General features: G+C 50.8%; 1 protein-coding gene across 2 annotated transcripts in view; it reads left to right on the top strand.

Moving 5' to 3' along the window:
• The window catches only part of MASP2 (MBL associated serine protease 2), a 23,425-nt gene continuing 5,918 nt past the window's right edge, over positions 1 to 17,507 (top strand). The window contains exons 1-10 of one of the 2 annotated variants that reach the window (XM_024253165.3): positions 1 to 37; positions 121 to 349; positions 506 to 683; positions 1,702 to 1,833; positions 3,697 to 3,893; positions 4,210 to 4,357; positions 9,594 to 9,712; positions 12,142 to 12,220; positions 16,175 to 16,309; positions 16,807 to 16,881. In XM_024253165.3, coding sequence (XP_024108933.2) covers positions 33 to 37; positions 121 to 349; positions 506 to 683; positions 1,702 to 1,833; positions 3,697 to 3,893; positions 4,210 to 4,357; positions 9,594 to 9,712; positions 12,142 to 12,220; positions 16,175 to 16,309; positions 16,807 to 16,881 — 1,297 coding nt within the window. In that variant the 5' untranslated portion in view covers positions 1 to 32. Of the gene's footprint in view, positions 38 to 120; positions 350 to 505; positions 684 to 1,701; positions 1,834 to 2,278; positions 2,435 to 3,696; positions 3,894 to 4,209; positions 4,358 to 9,593; positions 9,713 to 12,141; positions 12,221 to 16,174; positions 16,310 to 16,806; positions 16,882 to 17,507 lie in introns of those variants that run through there. The other variant, XM_002811506.3, reaches the window with a different exon arrangement.

Below are 17,507 nucleotides of genomic sequence, written 5' to 3' on the forward strand. Positions count from 1 at the left end.
AGACCAGTCCAGGCCAGCTGGACGGGCACACCATGAGGTAGGTGGGCGCCCATAGCCTCCCTGCAGGGTGTGGGGTGGGAGCACAGGCCTGGACCCTCACCGCCCCTGCCCTGCCCATAGGCTGCTGACCCTCCTGGGCCTGCTGTGTGGCTCGGTGGCCACCCCCTTGGGCTCGAAGTGGCCTGAACCTGTGTTCGGGCGCCTGGCATCCCCCGGCTTTCCAGGGGAGTACGCCAATGACCAGGAGCGGCGCTGGACCCTGACTGCACCCCCCGGCTACCGCCTGCGCCTCTACTTCACCCACTTCGACCTGGAGCTCTCCCACCTCTGCAAATACGACTTCGTCAAGGTGCCATCAGGATGGGAGGGCTGGGGTCTCTCAGGGTTGGGGGTCCCCAAGGAGTAGCCAGGGTTCAGGGACACCTGGGAGCAGGGGCCGGGCTTGGCCAGGAGGCAGATCAGGCCTGGGTCTTGCCTTCCCTCCCTGTGACACCTGACCCCACAGCTGAGCTCGGGGGCCAAGGTGCTGGCCACGCTGTGCGGGCAGGAGAGCACAGACACGGAGCGGGCCCCTGGCAACGACACCTTCTACTCGCTGGGCTCCAGCCTGGACATTACCTTCCGCTCCGACTACTCCAACGAGAAGCCGTTCACGGGGTTCGAGGCCTTCTACGCAGCCGAGGGTGAGCCAAGAGGGGGCCTGCGACATCTCAGTCTGCGCAGCTGGCTGTGGGGGTAACTCTGTCTTAGGCCAGGCAGCCCTGCCTTCAGTTTCCCCACCTCCACCAGGGCAGGGGAGGGGTGTCTGGCCTGACATCATCCACAATGCAAAGACCAAAACAGCCGTGACCTCCATTCACATGGGCTGAGCGCCAACTCTGAGCCAGGGATCTGAGGACAGTATCGCCTCAAGTGACACAGGGACTGGCCAGACGCAGCGGCTCACGCCTGTAATTCCAGCACTTTGGGAGGCCGAGGCTGGCTGATCACTTGAGGTCAGGAGTTCAAGACCAGCCAGGGCAATATGGTGAAACTCCATCTCCACTAAAACTACAAAAATTAGCTGGGCATGGTGGTGTGCACCTGGAATCCCAGCTATACTAGGGAGGCTGAGGCAGGAGAATTGCTTGAACTCGCGAGGCGGAGGCTGCAGTGAACTGAGATCGCACCACTGCACTCCAGCCTGGGCGACAGAGCTAGACTCCGTCTCAAAAAACAAAAAACGAAAACAATGCAGGGGCTGAGGGCCCCATTTACAGCTGACAAAGTGGGGCCCTGCCAGCGGGAGCGCTGCCAGGATGTTTGATTTCAGATCCCAGTCCCTGCAGAGACCAACTGTGTGACCTCTGGCAAGTGGCTCAATTTCTCTGTTCCTTAGGAAGCTGCTGCAAGGGTTCAGCGCTGTAGCCCCGCCCCCTGGGTTTGACTGACTCCCCTCACTACCTGGGTGGCCTCAGGCCGGACACTGAAACTCCCGCTGGTTTAACAGAGGTGATGTTTGCATCTTTCTCCCAGCGCTGCTGGGAGCTTGCAGCGACCCTAGGCCTGTAAGGTGATTGGCCCTGCACCAGTCCCCCGCCCTAGACAGGATGAGGCCTCCTCTGAGGTCCACTCTGAGGTCATGGATCTCCTGGGAGGAGTCTAGGCTGGATCCCGCCTCTTTCCCTCCTGACGGCCTGCCTGGCCCTGCCTCTCCCCTAGACATTGACGAGTGCCAGGTGGCCCCGGGAGAGGCGCCCACCTGCGACCACCACTGCCACAACCACCTGGGCGGTTTCTACTGCTCCTGCCGCGCAGGCTATGTCCTGCACCGTAACAAGCGCACCTGCTCAGGTGAGGGAGGCTGCCTGGGCCCCAACGCACCCTCTCCTGGGATACACGGGGCTCCTCAGGGCCATTGCTGCTCTGCCCAGGGGTACGGAGGGCCTGGGCCCTGGACACTGGGTGCTTCTAGGCCCTGCTGCCTCCAGCTCCCCTTCTCAGCCCTGCTTCCCCTCTCAGCAGCCAGGCTCATCAGTGCCACCCTGTCCTAGCGACTGAGACTAATTCTAACACCCCACTGTGTACCTGGCTCCACCTGGGCTCTGGGAACCCCTCATGTAGCCACGGGAGAGTCGGGGGGATCTAGCCCTGGTTCCTTGGGACCCCATCCCTGCACCATGGGACCGGCCGGTGCTCTGGGGCGTGGGCAGCCCCACCTGCTGGCACTGATCCTGCCTCCCCCGACTCGGTTTCTCCCTCTTGGTGTCTCTCCTTGCCTCTCTGATCTGTCTTCCAGAGCAGAGCCTCTAGCCTCCCCCGGAGCTCCGGCCTGCCCAGCAGGTCAGAAGCCAGAGCCAGCCTGCTGGCCTCAGCTCCGGGTCGGGCTGAGATGGCTGTGCCCCAACTCCCATTCACCCCCCATGGACCCAATAATAAACCTGGCTCCACCCCACCTGCTGCCGCGTGTCTCTGGGGTGGGAGGGTCGGGAGGCGGCTGGGTGCGCTCCTCTCTGCCTACCCTCCTCACAGCCTCATGAATCCCAGGTCTGTGGGAGCCTCTTCTATGGGGCCACAGGCTCCTTGGCCTTACTCCCCATTTTGAAGATGGGGCACTGAGGCCTGGAGAGGGGCAGGGCCTCGCTCAAGTCCAGGTCCCCAGAAGCTGAGCCCAGAGTAATCTTGAACCACCCCCATTCAGGGTCTGGCCTGGAGGAGCCTAACCCACAGAGGAGACACGCTGGGAGATATTCACTGAGGGGTAATCTGGTCCCCCGCAAATCCAGGGGTGATTCCCACTGCCCCATAGGGCACGGCCACGTGGAAGAAAGCAAGCAATGTTGGGGCTCCTCACTTCCTAGAGGCCTCACAACTCAAATGCCCCCAACTGCAGCTGGGGGTGGGGTGGTGGTATGGGATGGGGACCAAGCTTTCCTTGAGGGATGGAGCCCAGCCTGACACCCCGCCCGTGGCAGCAGCATCAGCTGTTCCAGCGAGGAAGGAGAGGACCAGACTCAGTCATGATCACTGTTGCCTTGAACTTCCAGGAGCTGCCCCCAGGGCAGGGGCCAGACCTGGGGAAAGAGGGTGATGAGAGATCCTTCTTCCAGATGGTTCCTCCAGGAACCCAGGGGGCTGGCTGGTCTTGGCTGGGTTCGGGTAGGAGACCCCTGATGAATAAACTTGGGAATCGCTGGGGTGGCTGTAGGGGAATTTAGGGGAGAGCCAAAGGGGCCCTTAGGCTGGAGGAGATGCTCCTCTCTTTTCCCGAATTCCCAGGGACCAAGGACAGTGTCCCTTCTTCCTCCTTCCTGTGTGTCCATCCACCCCCATCTCCCGCCCCGGCAGAGCCTGGTGGAACTCAATGCTCTAGCCCCCACCCTGGGGTTGCGACTCTGGCCCAGGACACCACCACGCTCCCTGGGGGTGTGAGTGAAGGCCCATGCAATCCATCCCGAGTGCTGCCTGTTTCAGCTACAGCCTCAAAGCAAGAGAAACTCCCTCTCTAAGTGGCCCCTCAGCCATCGGGTGGGTCATTTGGTTTCTGGGTAGGCCTCAGGGGCTGGCCACCTGCAGGGCCCAGCCCAACCCAGGGATGTAGATGTCCCAGCCACATCCCTGTCCCAGTTTCCTGCTCCCCAAGGCACCCACCCTGCTGTTGGTGCGAGGGCTGATAGAGGGCACGCCAAGTCACTCCCCCACCTTCCTTCCTTCCAGCCCTGTGCTCCGGCCAGGTCTTCACCCAGCGGTCTGGGGAGCTCAGCAGCCCTGAATACCCACGGCCGTATCCCAAACTCTCCAGTTGCACTTACAGCATCAGGCTGGAGGAGGGGTTCAGTGTCATTCTGGACTTTGTGGAGTCCTTCGATGTGGAGACGCACCCTGAAACCCTGTGTCCCTACGACTTTCTCAAGGTCTGGCTCCTGGGCCCCTCGTTTTGTCCCAGATCCTCCCCCTCAGCCCAGCTGCACCCCCTACTTCCTGCAGCACGGCCCCCACCACGTTCCCGTCACCCTCGGTGACCCCCACCTCTTCAGGTGCTCTATGGGGGTCCAAGGCTGGGGCCTTCTGAGTACAAGTGTGGGAGGCAGAGTGGGGAGGGGCACCCAGATCCGTGGCCTGGGTTGGCCTCATTGGCTGTCCCTGAACTGCCGAGGAGGTGGGTTACTTCCCTCCGGCCCAGCCAGACCCAGGCAGCTGCTCCCCAGCTTTCATGAGCTTCTTTCTCAGATTCAGACAGACAGAGAAGAACATGGCCCATTCTGTGGGAAGACATTGCCCCACAGGATTGAAACAAAAAGCAACACAGTGACCGTCACCTTTGTCACAGATGAATCAGGAGAACACACAGGCTGGAAGATCCACTACACGAGCACAGGTGAGCAAGTGGGTCTCAGATCTTGGCTGGAAGCACAGAGCTGCCCTCTCTCCTGGAGTGTCAAGGAGCTGTAGAGTGTTGGGCTCCTTCTGGGCCAGGACTAGGAAGGGACACCAGGTTTAGTGGTGTCTGAGGTCTGAGGCAGCAGTCCTCTAAGGGGAAGCACCCGCTGTCCCTCCCTCCAGCCAGCCACCCAGCCATCCTTCCACCACTCATCCTTCCAACCACCCATTCACCCATCCACTCATCCTTTTACCCACCCATCCTTCTGTCCACTCATCCTTCTGTCCACTCATCCTTCCAACCATCCATCAATCCACCCACCCATCCATCCTTTTGTCCACACAACCATCCACCCATTCTTCTACCTACCCATCCTATCCATCCATCCTCCTATTCAGCCATCCTTCTACCCACCCATCCTTCGTCCATCCATCCATCCATCCATCCATCCATCCAATCCATCTATCCATTCACTCATCCTTCTACCTATCCATTCTTCTATCATCAGTCTATTCATCCTTCCAGCTATCCATCTATTCATCCACCTATCCTTCTACCTACACATTCTTCTATTCATCCACCCATCCACCCATCCTTCTATCCACCCATCCTACACATCCTTTTATCCATCCATCCATACACCCATCGTCCTGTCTGTCCATCCATCCATCCATCCTTCCATCCATGTATCCATGCATCCATCCATTCCTTCCAGCTATGCATATAGCCACCCACCCATCCTTCTACCTACCAATCTTATCCATCCACCCATCCACTCATCCTGCCAGCCATCCATCTATCCAACCACCCATTGTTCTACCTACTTATCCATCCATGCACCCATCCTTCCATTCATCCATCCACCAATTCTTCCACCTATCCATCTATCCATCCACTTATCCTTCTATCTACCCATCCTTCCATCCATCCATCCATCCTTCTATCCAACCACCCATCCACCCATCCTTCCACCCACCTATCCTTCTACTCATCTACCCATCCACCCATTCTTCTACCTACACATACTTCTATCCATCCATCCATCCATCCATCCATCCATCCATCCATCCATCCTTCCATCCATCCACCCGCCCACCCATTCTTCCACCCACTCACCCTCTATCCACTCATCCTTCTATTTATCTACTCATCCACCCACCCTTCTACATATCTGTCTGTCTGTCTATCTATCTATCTATCTATCTATCTATCTATCTATCTGGCTATCTATCCATCTATCCATCCATCCATCCATCTATGTATCCATGCATCCATCCATCCATTCCTTCCAGCTATCCATCTATCTACCCACCCATCCTTCTACCTACCAATCCTACCCATCCATCAATCCACCCATTAATCCATCCTTCCAGCCATCTATCTATCCATCCACCCATTTTTCTACCCATCCATCCATCCATCCATCCATTCATCCATCCATCCACCCACCCATATTTCCAGCCATCCATCTATCCATTCACTCATCCTTCTACCTACCCATCATTCCATCCATCCATCCATCCATCCATCCACCATCCATCGTTCCACACACCCACCTATTCTTCTATCTACTCATCCTTCTATTCATCTGTCCATCCACCCATTCGTCTATCTACACATCCTTCTATCTATCCACCCATCCATCCTTCCAGCTGTCCATCTATGCACCCACCCATCCTTCTACCTACCAATCCATCCATCCATCCATCCATGCCTCCATCCATCCACTCATCCATCCATCCATCCATCTGCCAATTCTTCCAGACATCTATCTATCCATCCATCATCCTTCTACCTACCCATCCTTCCATTTATCCATCCATCCATCCTTCTATCCATCTACTCACCCATCCATCCTTCCACCCACTCATCCTTCTATCTACCCATCCTATTCATCTACCCATCTACCCTTCCTTCTACCAACACATCCTTCCATCCATCCATCCATCCATCCATCCTTCCTTCCTTCTATCCATCCACCCTTCCTTCCTTCTATCCATCCACCTACCCAGCCATCCTTCCACCCAACCATCCTTATATTCATCTACCCATCAACCCATCCTTCTGCCTACACATTCTTCTATCTGTCCATCCATCCATCCATCCATCCATCCATCCATCCATTTTTCCAGCTATCTATCTACCTACCCATCCTTCTACTTACCAATCCTATCCATGTACCCATTCTTCTACCTACCTACCCATCCATCCATCCATCCACCCACCCATTCTCCCAGCCATCCATCTATCCACTCATTCTTCTACCTACCCATCTTTCTATCCATCCATCCATCCTTTATCCACCAACCCACCCATTCTTCTATTAATCTACCCATCCACCCATCCTTCTACCTACACATCCACCCGTCCGTCCATCCATCCACCCATCCATCCATCCATCTTTCCAGTTGTCCTTCTATCCACCCACCCATTATTCTACCTACCAATCCTATCCATCCATCTATCTACCCATCCATCCATCCTTTCAGACATCCCTCTTTCCATTCACCCATTATTCTACCTACCAATCCTATCCATCCATCCACCCACCCATCCATTCATCCATGTACCCATTCTTTCAGCCATTCACCCACCCATCTTATCCATCCATCCTTTTTTTTTTTTTTTAGACAAAGACTTGCTCTGTTGCCAGGCTGGAGTGCAGTGGCACAATCTCAGCTCACTGCAACCTCTGCCTCCTGGATACAAGCAAGTCTCCTGCCTCAGCCTCTAGAATAGCTGAGATTACAGGCATGCGCCACCATGCCCAGCTAATTTTTGTATTTTTAGTAGAGGCAGAGTTTCACCATGTTGGCCAGAATGGTCTTGATCTCTTGACCTCGTGATCCATCCGCCTTGGCCTCCCAAAGTGCTGGGATTACAGGTGTGAGCCACTGCGCCCAGCCCCATCCATCCATCCTTCTATACATCTACCCACCCACCTACCCATCCTTCCATCCACCCATCCTTCTAGCCATCCATTCCTCTATTCATCCAACCATCCACCCACCCTTCTACCTACACATCCTTTTATGTATCCATCCATCCTTCCAACTGTCCATCTATTCACCCACCCATTCTTCTGCCTACCAATCCTATCCATCCATTCATCCACCCACCCATCCATTTATCCATCCACCCATTCTTCCAGCCATTCACCCACCCACCCATCCTATCCATCTATCCATCCATCTATCCATCCATCCATCCATCCATCCATCCATCCATCCATCCTTCTATCCATCTACCTACCCACCCACCCATTCTTGCATCCACCCATCCTTCTATCTATCCATTCTTCTATTCATCCAACCATCCACCCATCCTTTACCCACACATCCTTCTATCTATCCATCCATCCATCCTTCCAGCGATCCATCTATCCACCCACCCATCCTTCTACCTACCAATCCTATTCATCCATCCATCCATGCATCCATTCATCCATCCACCCATCCACCCATCCACCCATATATCCACCCATATATCCATCCATCCATCCATCCATCCATCCATCCATCCATCTATCCATCCACCCATCCTTCTACCTACAGATCCCACCCATCCATCCATTCATCCATTCATTCTTTCATCCATCCTTCCAGCCATTCATCTGTCCATCCACTCATTCTTTTACCTTACTTATCTTTCTATCCAACCAGCCATCTATCCATACACCCATCCTTCTGTCTACCAGTCCTTCTATCCACCAATCTATCCATCCATCCATCCACCATCCTTCCATGCACCCATCGTTCCATCCTATGGATGTCTACCAGGGATATGTAATGTGGAAGCCACAGTTTCCACAGCCTCTGCTCAGTCCAGTGAGGGAACAGTCATAGAAACATAACCAGAGCCCTGTGGCAAGCACAGCCTAGAGCCAAGCACTGGGCAATGTGAGAGTCTGAAGGAGGACCTCACCAGACAGGGGCTAGGAGCTAGGAAGCTATCCTTGAATAGGAAACGCTGAGATTGAATTTAAAAGATAAGTGGGTGTTGGACAGAGTTGTAGGTGGCAGAAGAGTATGTGCAAAAGCCTAGAGGCTTCACTCTTCAGGGTGTGGAGCTGTGGAAGGTGAAGTGTGGGTATGAGTTGGGGCAGGGGAAAAAGGAGTTCTGAGCATGGAGGGTTGCACCAGAGCCACAGCTTGAGAAGTATGCAGCCAGGATCTACACACTCTACCTCTCAGGACCACCCCCACTGGCCCTGGCTCTGCCCTCTGAGGCCCTACCAGAACTTCCACCACCTCTTCCTCATGACAGACACCAAGTGCTAGAAGCCCTGGGCCTCCACAGGTCCACCAAGGCTGTCCCTGGAGATTGATTCCTCAAGGGGAGAATTTGGGACCTGCATGGGACTGAGAGCTTCCCCAGGCCACAGGCTGGGTCAGGGGCACCCAGGTGCACCCAGCTGCCCCAGCAGCTTGGCAGGGATCACTGGATGCTAGCAGGTGCTGGAGGGAGGAGAGGACTCAGAAACTGACCAGTGGGTTTTTAGGGGCAGCTGGGGAGCACTGAAGCCTTGGAGTGAGTGGAGGCCAGGGTTTGGGGGCCAAAGTGGAATGCAGCTCATGAGGAGAAGCCTGAGGCTCCCCAAGTCAGCCTGGATCTTTAGTTTCAAGTCTGTCAGCCTGTTTTTCTCCCCATGCCATGACAGCCTTCCTACAGGGCTGCTGTGAGGGTTAATTACAGCTCCACCAAGCACTAGCCTAGGTGCTTTGTATTTGATCTTCACAACAGCCCTGGGGCAACTATTATCATCACCCACCCCCCCATCTTGCAGATGAAGAAACTGAGACTCAGAGAGGTTACACATAACCACTGGGAAATGGAGAGCTAGGATTTAAACCCAGCTCCAGTCTCATGCAAGTCCCAAAGCCTCCCCCGAGCTTTTTTCCTCAGAGTTACATTCTCTCTTGGTTTCGAGCCGTGGCTTTGAAGTTCCTGGCATGGAGCAGATGTTCTATTTATGGGGACTGCACCATCTTCCCACATACCCAGCTTTCTCACATACCTTTTGCTCAGTCCCAGGGAAAACAAGAAACCTTAATTTGCAAAAGCACCTGAGAGTTTAATCTTGCCTTTGGTTTTAAAGAACCCTACCCCACGTAAGGCGAGCTCTCTTTACATGTTAAGTATTCTTTATAAACTAAGAACTTCAGATGGCTCGATTCAGTCTTGGCTGCCATAGACCACATGAAAACCAATAAATCTGGTTTCCTCTGCGCAGCGCAGCCTTGCCCTTATCCGATGGCGCCACCTAATGGCCACGTTTCACCTGTGCAAGCCAAGTACATCCTGAAAGACAGCTTCTCCATCTTTTGCGAGACTGGCTATGAGCTTCTGCAAGTGAGTTAAAACAAGACTAAGTACACCACGATCAATGACGATTGCTTTGAAATGTAAACATATTTCTATCTGCAGATATGTGAAAAGTGAGAAAATCGTGTGTCAGCATGATTTCGTCTATCTTTAAATGATAAAAAGCCAAGAAATAAGTTTTCAGAGGACAAAAAGGGTGGCTATGGAAAATTTGATTCTGAATCCTGCCCTGTTTTCTTTCTTTCTTTATACACAACTTTAAATTTACATACGCGAGCCCTTTCTTTTAAAGCTATTTTGGAAAGCTGGTGATTAAAATGGGCAACTTGGCCAGGCGCGGTGGCTCACACCTGTATTCCCAGCACTTTGGGAGGCAGAGGCAGGCAGATCACTTGAGGCCAGGAGTTTGAGACCAGCCTGGCCAATGTGGTGAAACCCCGTCTCTACTAAAAATACAAAAATTAGACGAGGTAGTATCCCCGTCTCTACGAAAAATACAAAAATTAGTAGGTGGCGGGCGCCTGTAATCCCAGCTATTCGGGTGGCCGAGGCAGGAGAATTGCTTGAGCCTGGGAGGCACAGGTTGCAGTGAGCTGAGATTGCACTGCTGCACTCCAGCCTGGGTGACAGAGCGAGACTCTGTCTCAAAAATATATATAAAATAAAATAAAACGGACAACTTTTCTGTTGGTCACACACGACAGCAGCTCTTCGTAAAGTGGCTGGAATGACAGAAAGATGAGTTTGCTATCCTGTTCCATGTGCCCTGCCTTGCATAAAATTAAAGTTCTCCCCCTGGTCAAATGACCTTTCCATGAAACAACTCCTGGGCCCACGAAAAAGTAGACAGCCCCGGGAAAGAGTATATTCTGCAAAGTTATAAATAGTGATCACTGTTAAGGGAGGAGTATAATTTTAAAAAATGCTTAACATGTTGCTTTAGGGGCACAGGTAAGAAATTAACACGTCCTCTTTATGTTCTTCAAAATTGTCATGGAATCCCAGTGGTAAAAAGTAATAACATTGGAACGATAGCTAGCTATGCAATCCACAGTCCTGTGGAGGGTCAAAAAAAAAAAAAAAAATGAGACACTTTTCCCATCTTGCAAACTTCTTGTGCAGGCTCTTTTCCACAGCTCCTCGGACCACAAACCTCTTTAGTTTCTGACTTAACACAAGAAGTCCTGCAATCCTTTGAAGCACAGGGTTTCTGCCAGAGCCATCTTCTTTTATTTTAATGTTTGATTTTAGAAAAACATTATCTTAGCAAGTCGAAAAATGTTTCCCTGTGAATGACGCTGGCAGTGAAAGCTGATGGACAGCACACAGATGATTCACAAAAGAATTCTTAGTAGCCCTCCTCCAGCTAATGGCCACAGGCTAGACAGATACATGGACACACTTCCAAGTCTGATCACACCTGCTTTCTCAAACTTGTCACCACAGTCTTCTGGCTTTTTTTTTTTTTTTTGGACAGGGTCTCACTTTATCACCCAGGCTGGAGTGCAGTGGCGCGATCACGGCTCACCACAGCCTTGACCTCTCAGGCTCAAGCAATCCTGTCACCCCAGCCTCCCAAATAGCTGGGACTACAGGCACGCGCCAACACGCCTGGCTAATTTTTGTCTTTTTTGTAGAGGTGGGGGTCTCACTATGTTGCCCAGGCTGGTCTTGAACTTCTGAGCTCAAGCAATCCTCCCACCTCGGCCTCCCAATGTGCTGGGATTACAGGTGTGACCCACTGCGCCTGGCCCTCTGTCACTTTATATAAAGAAATGGTGGAGCATCAGATGCAGAAATGTTGAGATCTGATGATGATGATGATGATGATGATTTGAGACAGGGTCTCACTCTGTCACCTAGGCTGGAGTGCAGTGTTGCAATATCGGCTCACTGCAACCCCCGCCTCACAGGTTCAAGCAATTCTCCTGCCTCAACCTCCTGAGGAGCTGGGATTACAGTTGCACGCCACCATGCCAGGCTAATTTTTTGTGTATTTTTAGTAGAGACAGGGTTTCACCATGCTGGCCAGACTGGTCTTAAACTCCTTGCCTCAAGTGATCCACCCACCTTGGTCTCCAGGAGTGTTGGGATTACAGGCATGAGCCACTGCACCTGGCTGAGATCTGACATGTTTTTGTATTAGAGTGAAAAGCAAAAAAAAAATTATAAATTGCTGCAAAGGTTCCATCTGATTCGTAAAATGCCAGTACCTGTTGAGCGATGAAATACATAACCTAGGTGGCATAGATGTGCACCGAGGCGGTGGGGCAGTGCGTCCATGTGCCAGGCATCCCCCCAACCCCAGCACACACAGATACTAGTCATGTGTGCTGCCACCCCCTTCAGGAGCACCTCGTAAAACACTAGAATAGGAACTACTGTGAGAGCACAGCTTTGGGGAGTGATTTTATGATATAAACAAGCAAGTTAATATATTCTGAATTCTTCTTTAGGGTCACTTGCCCCTGAAATCCTTTACTGCAGTTTGTCAGAAAGATGGATCTTGGGACCAGCCAATGCCCACGTGCAGCAGTACGGTCGTGTGGTGACTACAGGCCCCATAACCGCCCGGAACTCCCTCTGCTGCTACTGTTGCTGCTTCTATTGCTTCTCTGGTTTTCTGTTTACTTTCTTTTTTCTTTTTTTTTTTTTTGAGACAGGGTCTTGCTCTGTTGCCCAGACTGGAGTGCAGTGGTGTGATCTCGGCTCACTGCAACTTCTGTTTTCCAGGCTTAAGCAATCCTCCTGCCTCAGCCTCCTGAGTAGCTGGGACTACAGGCACCTGACACCACGCCTGGCTAATTTTTGTATTATTTGTAGAGACAGAGTTTTGCCATGTTGCCCAGGCTGGTCTCGAACTCCTGACCTCAAGTGATCCACCGGTCTCAGCCTCCCAAAGTGCTGAGATTACAGGCGTGAGCCACTGTGCCCGGATCCTTGGGTTTTTTTTAATGATCCATTTATCAGCGCTTGAATTTCAAATTTGCTTCTTTTTACCCATCTCTCAGTGCATTCTTAGAGGTTAAAACAGAACCAATCTACTAGGGAAGGTAGGTGCTTTAGAAAAGTATGTTCTTTGACAAGGTTTTTTTTTTTTTTTTTTTTTTTTTTTCTGAGACAGGGTCTCATTCTGTTGCCCAGGCTGGAGTACAGTGGTGCAATCTCAGATCACTGCAACCTCTGTCTCCTGGGTTCAAGCGATTCTCCCACATCAGTCACCCCCAGGAGCTGGGAGGCACTACTGGCACATGCCACTACACCTGGCTAATTTTTGTATTTTTAGTAGAGATGGGGTTTCACCATGTTGGCCAGGCTGATCTCGAACTCCTGACCTCAGGTGATCTGCCCACCTGGGCCTCCCAAAGTGTGTGAGAGAGAGAGAGAGAGAGAGAGAGAGTGTGTGTGTGTGTGTGTGTGTGTGAGTTGGAGTCTCACTCTGTCACCCAGGCTGGAGTGCGGTGACAATCTCGGCTCACTGCAACCTCTGCTTCCCGGGTTCAAGAGATTCTCGTGCCTCAGCCTCCTGAGTAGCTAGGATTACAGGCACATGCCACCACGCAAGGCTAATTTTCGTATTTTTTTGGTAAAGACAAGGTTTCACCATGTTGGCCAGGCTTGTCTCAAACTCCTGACCTCAAGTGATCTGCCTACCTCAGGCTTCCAAAGCGTGTTCTTTGACAATATTTTTTTCATTTTTTTTTTGGAGACAGAGTCTCACTCTGTTGCCCAGGCTGGAGTGTGGTGGTGCAATCTCAGCTCACTGTAACCTCTGACTCCTGGGTTCAAGCAATTCTCCTGCCTCAGCTTCCTGAGTAGCTGAGACTACAGGTACACACCGCCACACCTGGCTAATTTTTTATATTTTAGTAGAGATGGTGTTTCACCGTGCTGCCCAAGCTGGTCTTGAACTCCTGAGCTCAGGCAATCCACCTGCCTCGGCCTCCCAAAGCGCTAGTAGTACAGGCATGAGCCACAGCGCTCAGCCTGACAATATTTTTCTTTTCCTTTTTTTTTTTTTTTGAGACGGAGTTTTGTTCTTGTTGCCCAGGCTGGAGTACAATGGCGCGATCTCAGCTCACCGCAACCTCTGCCTCCCAGGTTCAAGTGATTCTCCTGCCTCAGCCTCCCTAGTAGCTGGGATTACAGGCATGTGCTACCATGCCCGGCTAATTTTGTATTTTTAGTAGAGACGGGGTTTCTCTATGTTGGTCAGGCTGGTCTCAAACTCCCGCCCTCAGGTGATTCACCCACCTTGGCCTCCCAAAGTGCTGGGATTACAGGCATGAGCCACTGCGCCCAGCCGACAATATTTTTCTAAGTATGAAAGCAACAATATTCATGACAGAAGATGGAAAGTACAGAAAATTATGAACATCTTAATACCTGTAATACCACCATATGCAAGTATAATCATTACTTTTTAATATTTATTTATTTATTTTTTGAGACGGAGTCTTGTTCTGTCACCCAGGCTGGAGTGGAGTGGCGCCATCTTGGCTCACTGCAACCTCCTTCTCCTGGGTTCAAGCAATTATCCTGCCTCAGCCTCCCAAATAGCTGGGATTACAAGCACTTCCCACCAAGCCCAGCTAATTTTTCTATTTTTAGTAGAGATGAGGTTTCACCATGTTGGCCAGGCTGGTCTTGAACTCCTGACTTCAAGTGATCCACCTGCCTTGGCCTCCCAAAGTGTTGGGATTACAGGCGTGAGCCACCGTGACCAGCCACTGTTTTTTGTTTTTTTTTGTGTTTGTTTTTTTTTGACAGGGTCTCATTCTGTTGCCCAGGCTGGAGTGCAGTGGCACAATCTCAGCTCACTGAAACCTCTGCCTCCTGGGTTCTAGCAATTCTCCTGCTTCAGCTTCCCCAGTAGCTGGGATTACAGGCGCCCGCCACCACACCCAGTAATTTTTTTAGTTTTAGTAGAGGTAGGGTTTCACCATGTTGCCCAGGCTTGTCTCCAACTCCTAATCTCAAGTGATCCGCCCACCTTGGCCTCCCAAAGTGCTGCGATTACAGGTGTGAGCCACCAGGCCCGGCCTAATCGTTACCGTTTTGGTGTGTGTCCCTCCAATTACACACAATTCACACGTGTGAGCAAGTATATACTACTGTATGTAGAAAAGGGGGGCAACTTTATGTGGTAATACACACACCCCAAACTGGGATAATGATCAACCATAGCTCATGTGACACACCCTCAAACTCCTGGGCTCAAGTGATCCTCCTGTCTCAGCCTCCTGAGTAGCTTGGACTACAGGCACGTGCCACATACCCAGCTCCTTTTAAATTTTTGGTAGAGATGGGGTCTCACTATGTTGCCCAGGCTGCCCTGGCCTCTCTTAAGTGCTGGGATTACAGATGTGAGCCACCGTGCCCAGTGAGCTTTAGAAAGACTTCCAGGTCTTTCTAAAAACTTCAACTTATTAAAAGGATCAGAATAAGCTGAATTTCTTGTTTTGGAGACAAAGTCTCTATCACCCAGGCGGTAGTGCAGTGGTGTGATCATAGCTCACTGCGGCCTCATCCTCCCAGGCTCAAGTGATCCTCCTGCTTCAGCCTCCTGAGTAGCTGAGACCACGCCACCAAGCCCAGCCTATTTACCTTTTGTAGAGAGGGTTTTGCTATTGCCCAGACTGGTCCTGAACTCCTGGTCTCAAGTGACCCTCCCACTTTGGCCTCCCAAAATGCTGATTACAGGTTTGAACCACCAAGCCTGGCTCCTCCAATCTTACTATCGTGTCCTTTTCTACCCTTATTGCCTTCTAAATTGCAACCTTTTACATCGAACCTGTGCCATGTCATGTGCTGTTCCGCTGCAGACCTTTTTTTTTTTTTTTTTTTTTTGAGATAGAGTCTTGCTCTGTCACCCAGGCTGGAGTGCAGTGGTGCCATCTTGGCTCACTACAAGCTCCACCTCCCGGGTTCATGCCATTCTCCTGCCTCAGCCTCCTGAGTAGCTGGGACTACAGGCGCCCGCTACCACGCCTGGCTTTTTTTTTTTTGTATTTTTAGTAGAGACGGGGTTTCACCATGTTAGCCAGGATGGTCTCGATCTCCTGACCTTGTGATCCGCCCGCCTTGGCCTCCCAAAGTGCTGGGATTACAGGCATGAGCCACCACGCCCGGCCGCAGATCTTATATTTGACACGAGGGTGCTAAGGAGCTCCGGATGGTTTCAAATTCCCTTTCTCTAGGAAAGGCGGCACACCTCTTCCTCCACATGGATGACTCCCCCTCAGTTCAGCCATTTAGTTACCTCCCACCTCAGCCTCTCAAGTAATTGGGACAACACGCACGTGCCACCACGCTCGGCTTTTTAATCTTTCATAGAGAGGGGGTCTTGCCATGTTGCCCAGGCTGGTCTCAAACTCTTGAGCTCAAGGGATTTGCCCGCCTTGGCCTCCCAAAGGTGCTTCTCCAGACCTTTGGAAAGTTAGCATTGAAATGATCAATGGATTCCCCCCTCCCATGCTTCTTTCTTAGTTGTTGACTGTGGTCCTCCTGATGACCTACCCAGGGGCCGAGCCGAGCACATCACAGGCCCTGGAGTGACCACCTACAAAGCTGTGATTCAGTACAGCTGTGAAGAGACCTTCTACACAATCAAAGTGAATGATGGTATGCAAATTTTTCAAAGTTGGGGGTGTGCAATACTTGGAACTTGAGCCCCCATGGTCTGAAAATAAACTTTAACCAACATTTTTGGCTAAGGCTAGACAAAAGATTAAAAGCCACTTCTCCCATCTGCTAAGTGAAATATTATAGCTAAAGTGACTTTAATATCAATTTGCAAAAATCTGAAAACAGATCTAGTAAATGACTACTACAAACACACAATATATTCCAAATGGTTTAATTTAACAAGTCAAAACCTTATCATTAAGCACTTGAGATCTTGATACATATTCAAGTTACACATCTAAAAGGTTTCCACTTTGCAAGTAAACATGGTAATGCAGAGACCTCCTATTTATGAAATCATGTAAAATGGTTCTTCAGACACCTCTATTTCCCATGGATGCTCAAGAATCAACATTTTTCAAGGGGGTATTCAAGCAAATGACAACCATCTTATACATGCAGTTAAACATTTTTGCTTTTCCAATGATTTGCAGGTAAATATGTGTGTGAGGCTGATGGATTCTGGACGAGCTCCAAAGGAGAAAAATCACTCCCAGTCTGTGAGCCTGGTAATGGATACATTTATACAAGAGATTGGTAATTGATGGAAAGTAGAACTGGGTAGGAGACAGTAAGGAGAGCTTTAGCTGTGGTAGGCAGAAATGTAACTTCAGCACCTGGCTCTTAGGCTAAGTTATTATTTCCAAATAGTATGTTCTCATTACCCCCTTTCCATATACAGAGGTTGTTAGGTGCTGACTGCATCAGTCATTTGATTATTTTTGACCTTATAACTAGGCAAGCATAAAAAATTAAATGATTTTTAGGCCGGGTGTGGCTCATGCCTGTAATCCCAGCACTTTGGGAGGCCGAGGCAGGTGGGTCACCTGAGGCCAGCCTGACCAGCATGGAGAAACCCCGTCTCTAATAAAAATACAAAATTAGCCAGGTGTGGTGGTGCATGCCTATAATCTCAGCTACTCGAGAGGCTGAGGCAGGAGAATTGCTTGAACCCGGGTGGTGGAGGCTGCAGTGAGCCGAGATCGCACCATTACACTTTAGCCTGGGCAACAGTAGTGAAATCCCATATCAAAAAAAAAAAAAAAAAGGATTTTTAAAATTATCTTGACCAACTTATACATTTATAAACACAAGTTCTTCTGTTGAGTTACTATTCTATGTTAAAATGCTATTA

Source organism: Pongo abelii, chromosome 1, assembly GCF_028885655.2.
Source record: "Pongo abelii isolate AG06213 chromosome 1, NHGRI_mPonAbe1-v2.0_pri, whole genome shotgun sequence".
Taxonomy (NCBI): Eukaryota; Metazoa; Chordata; class Mammalia; order Primates; family Hominidae; genus Pongo; species Pongo abelii.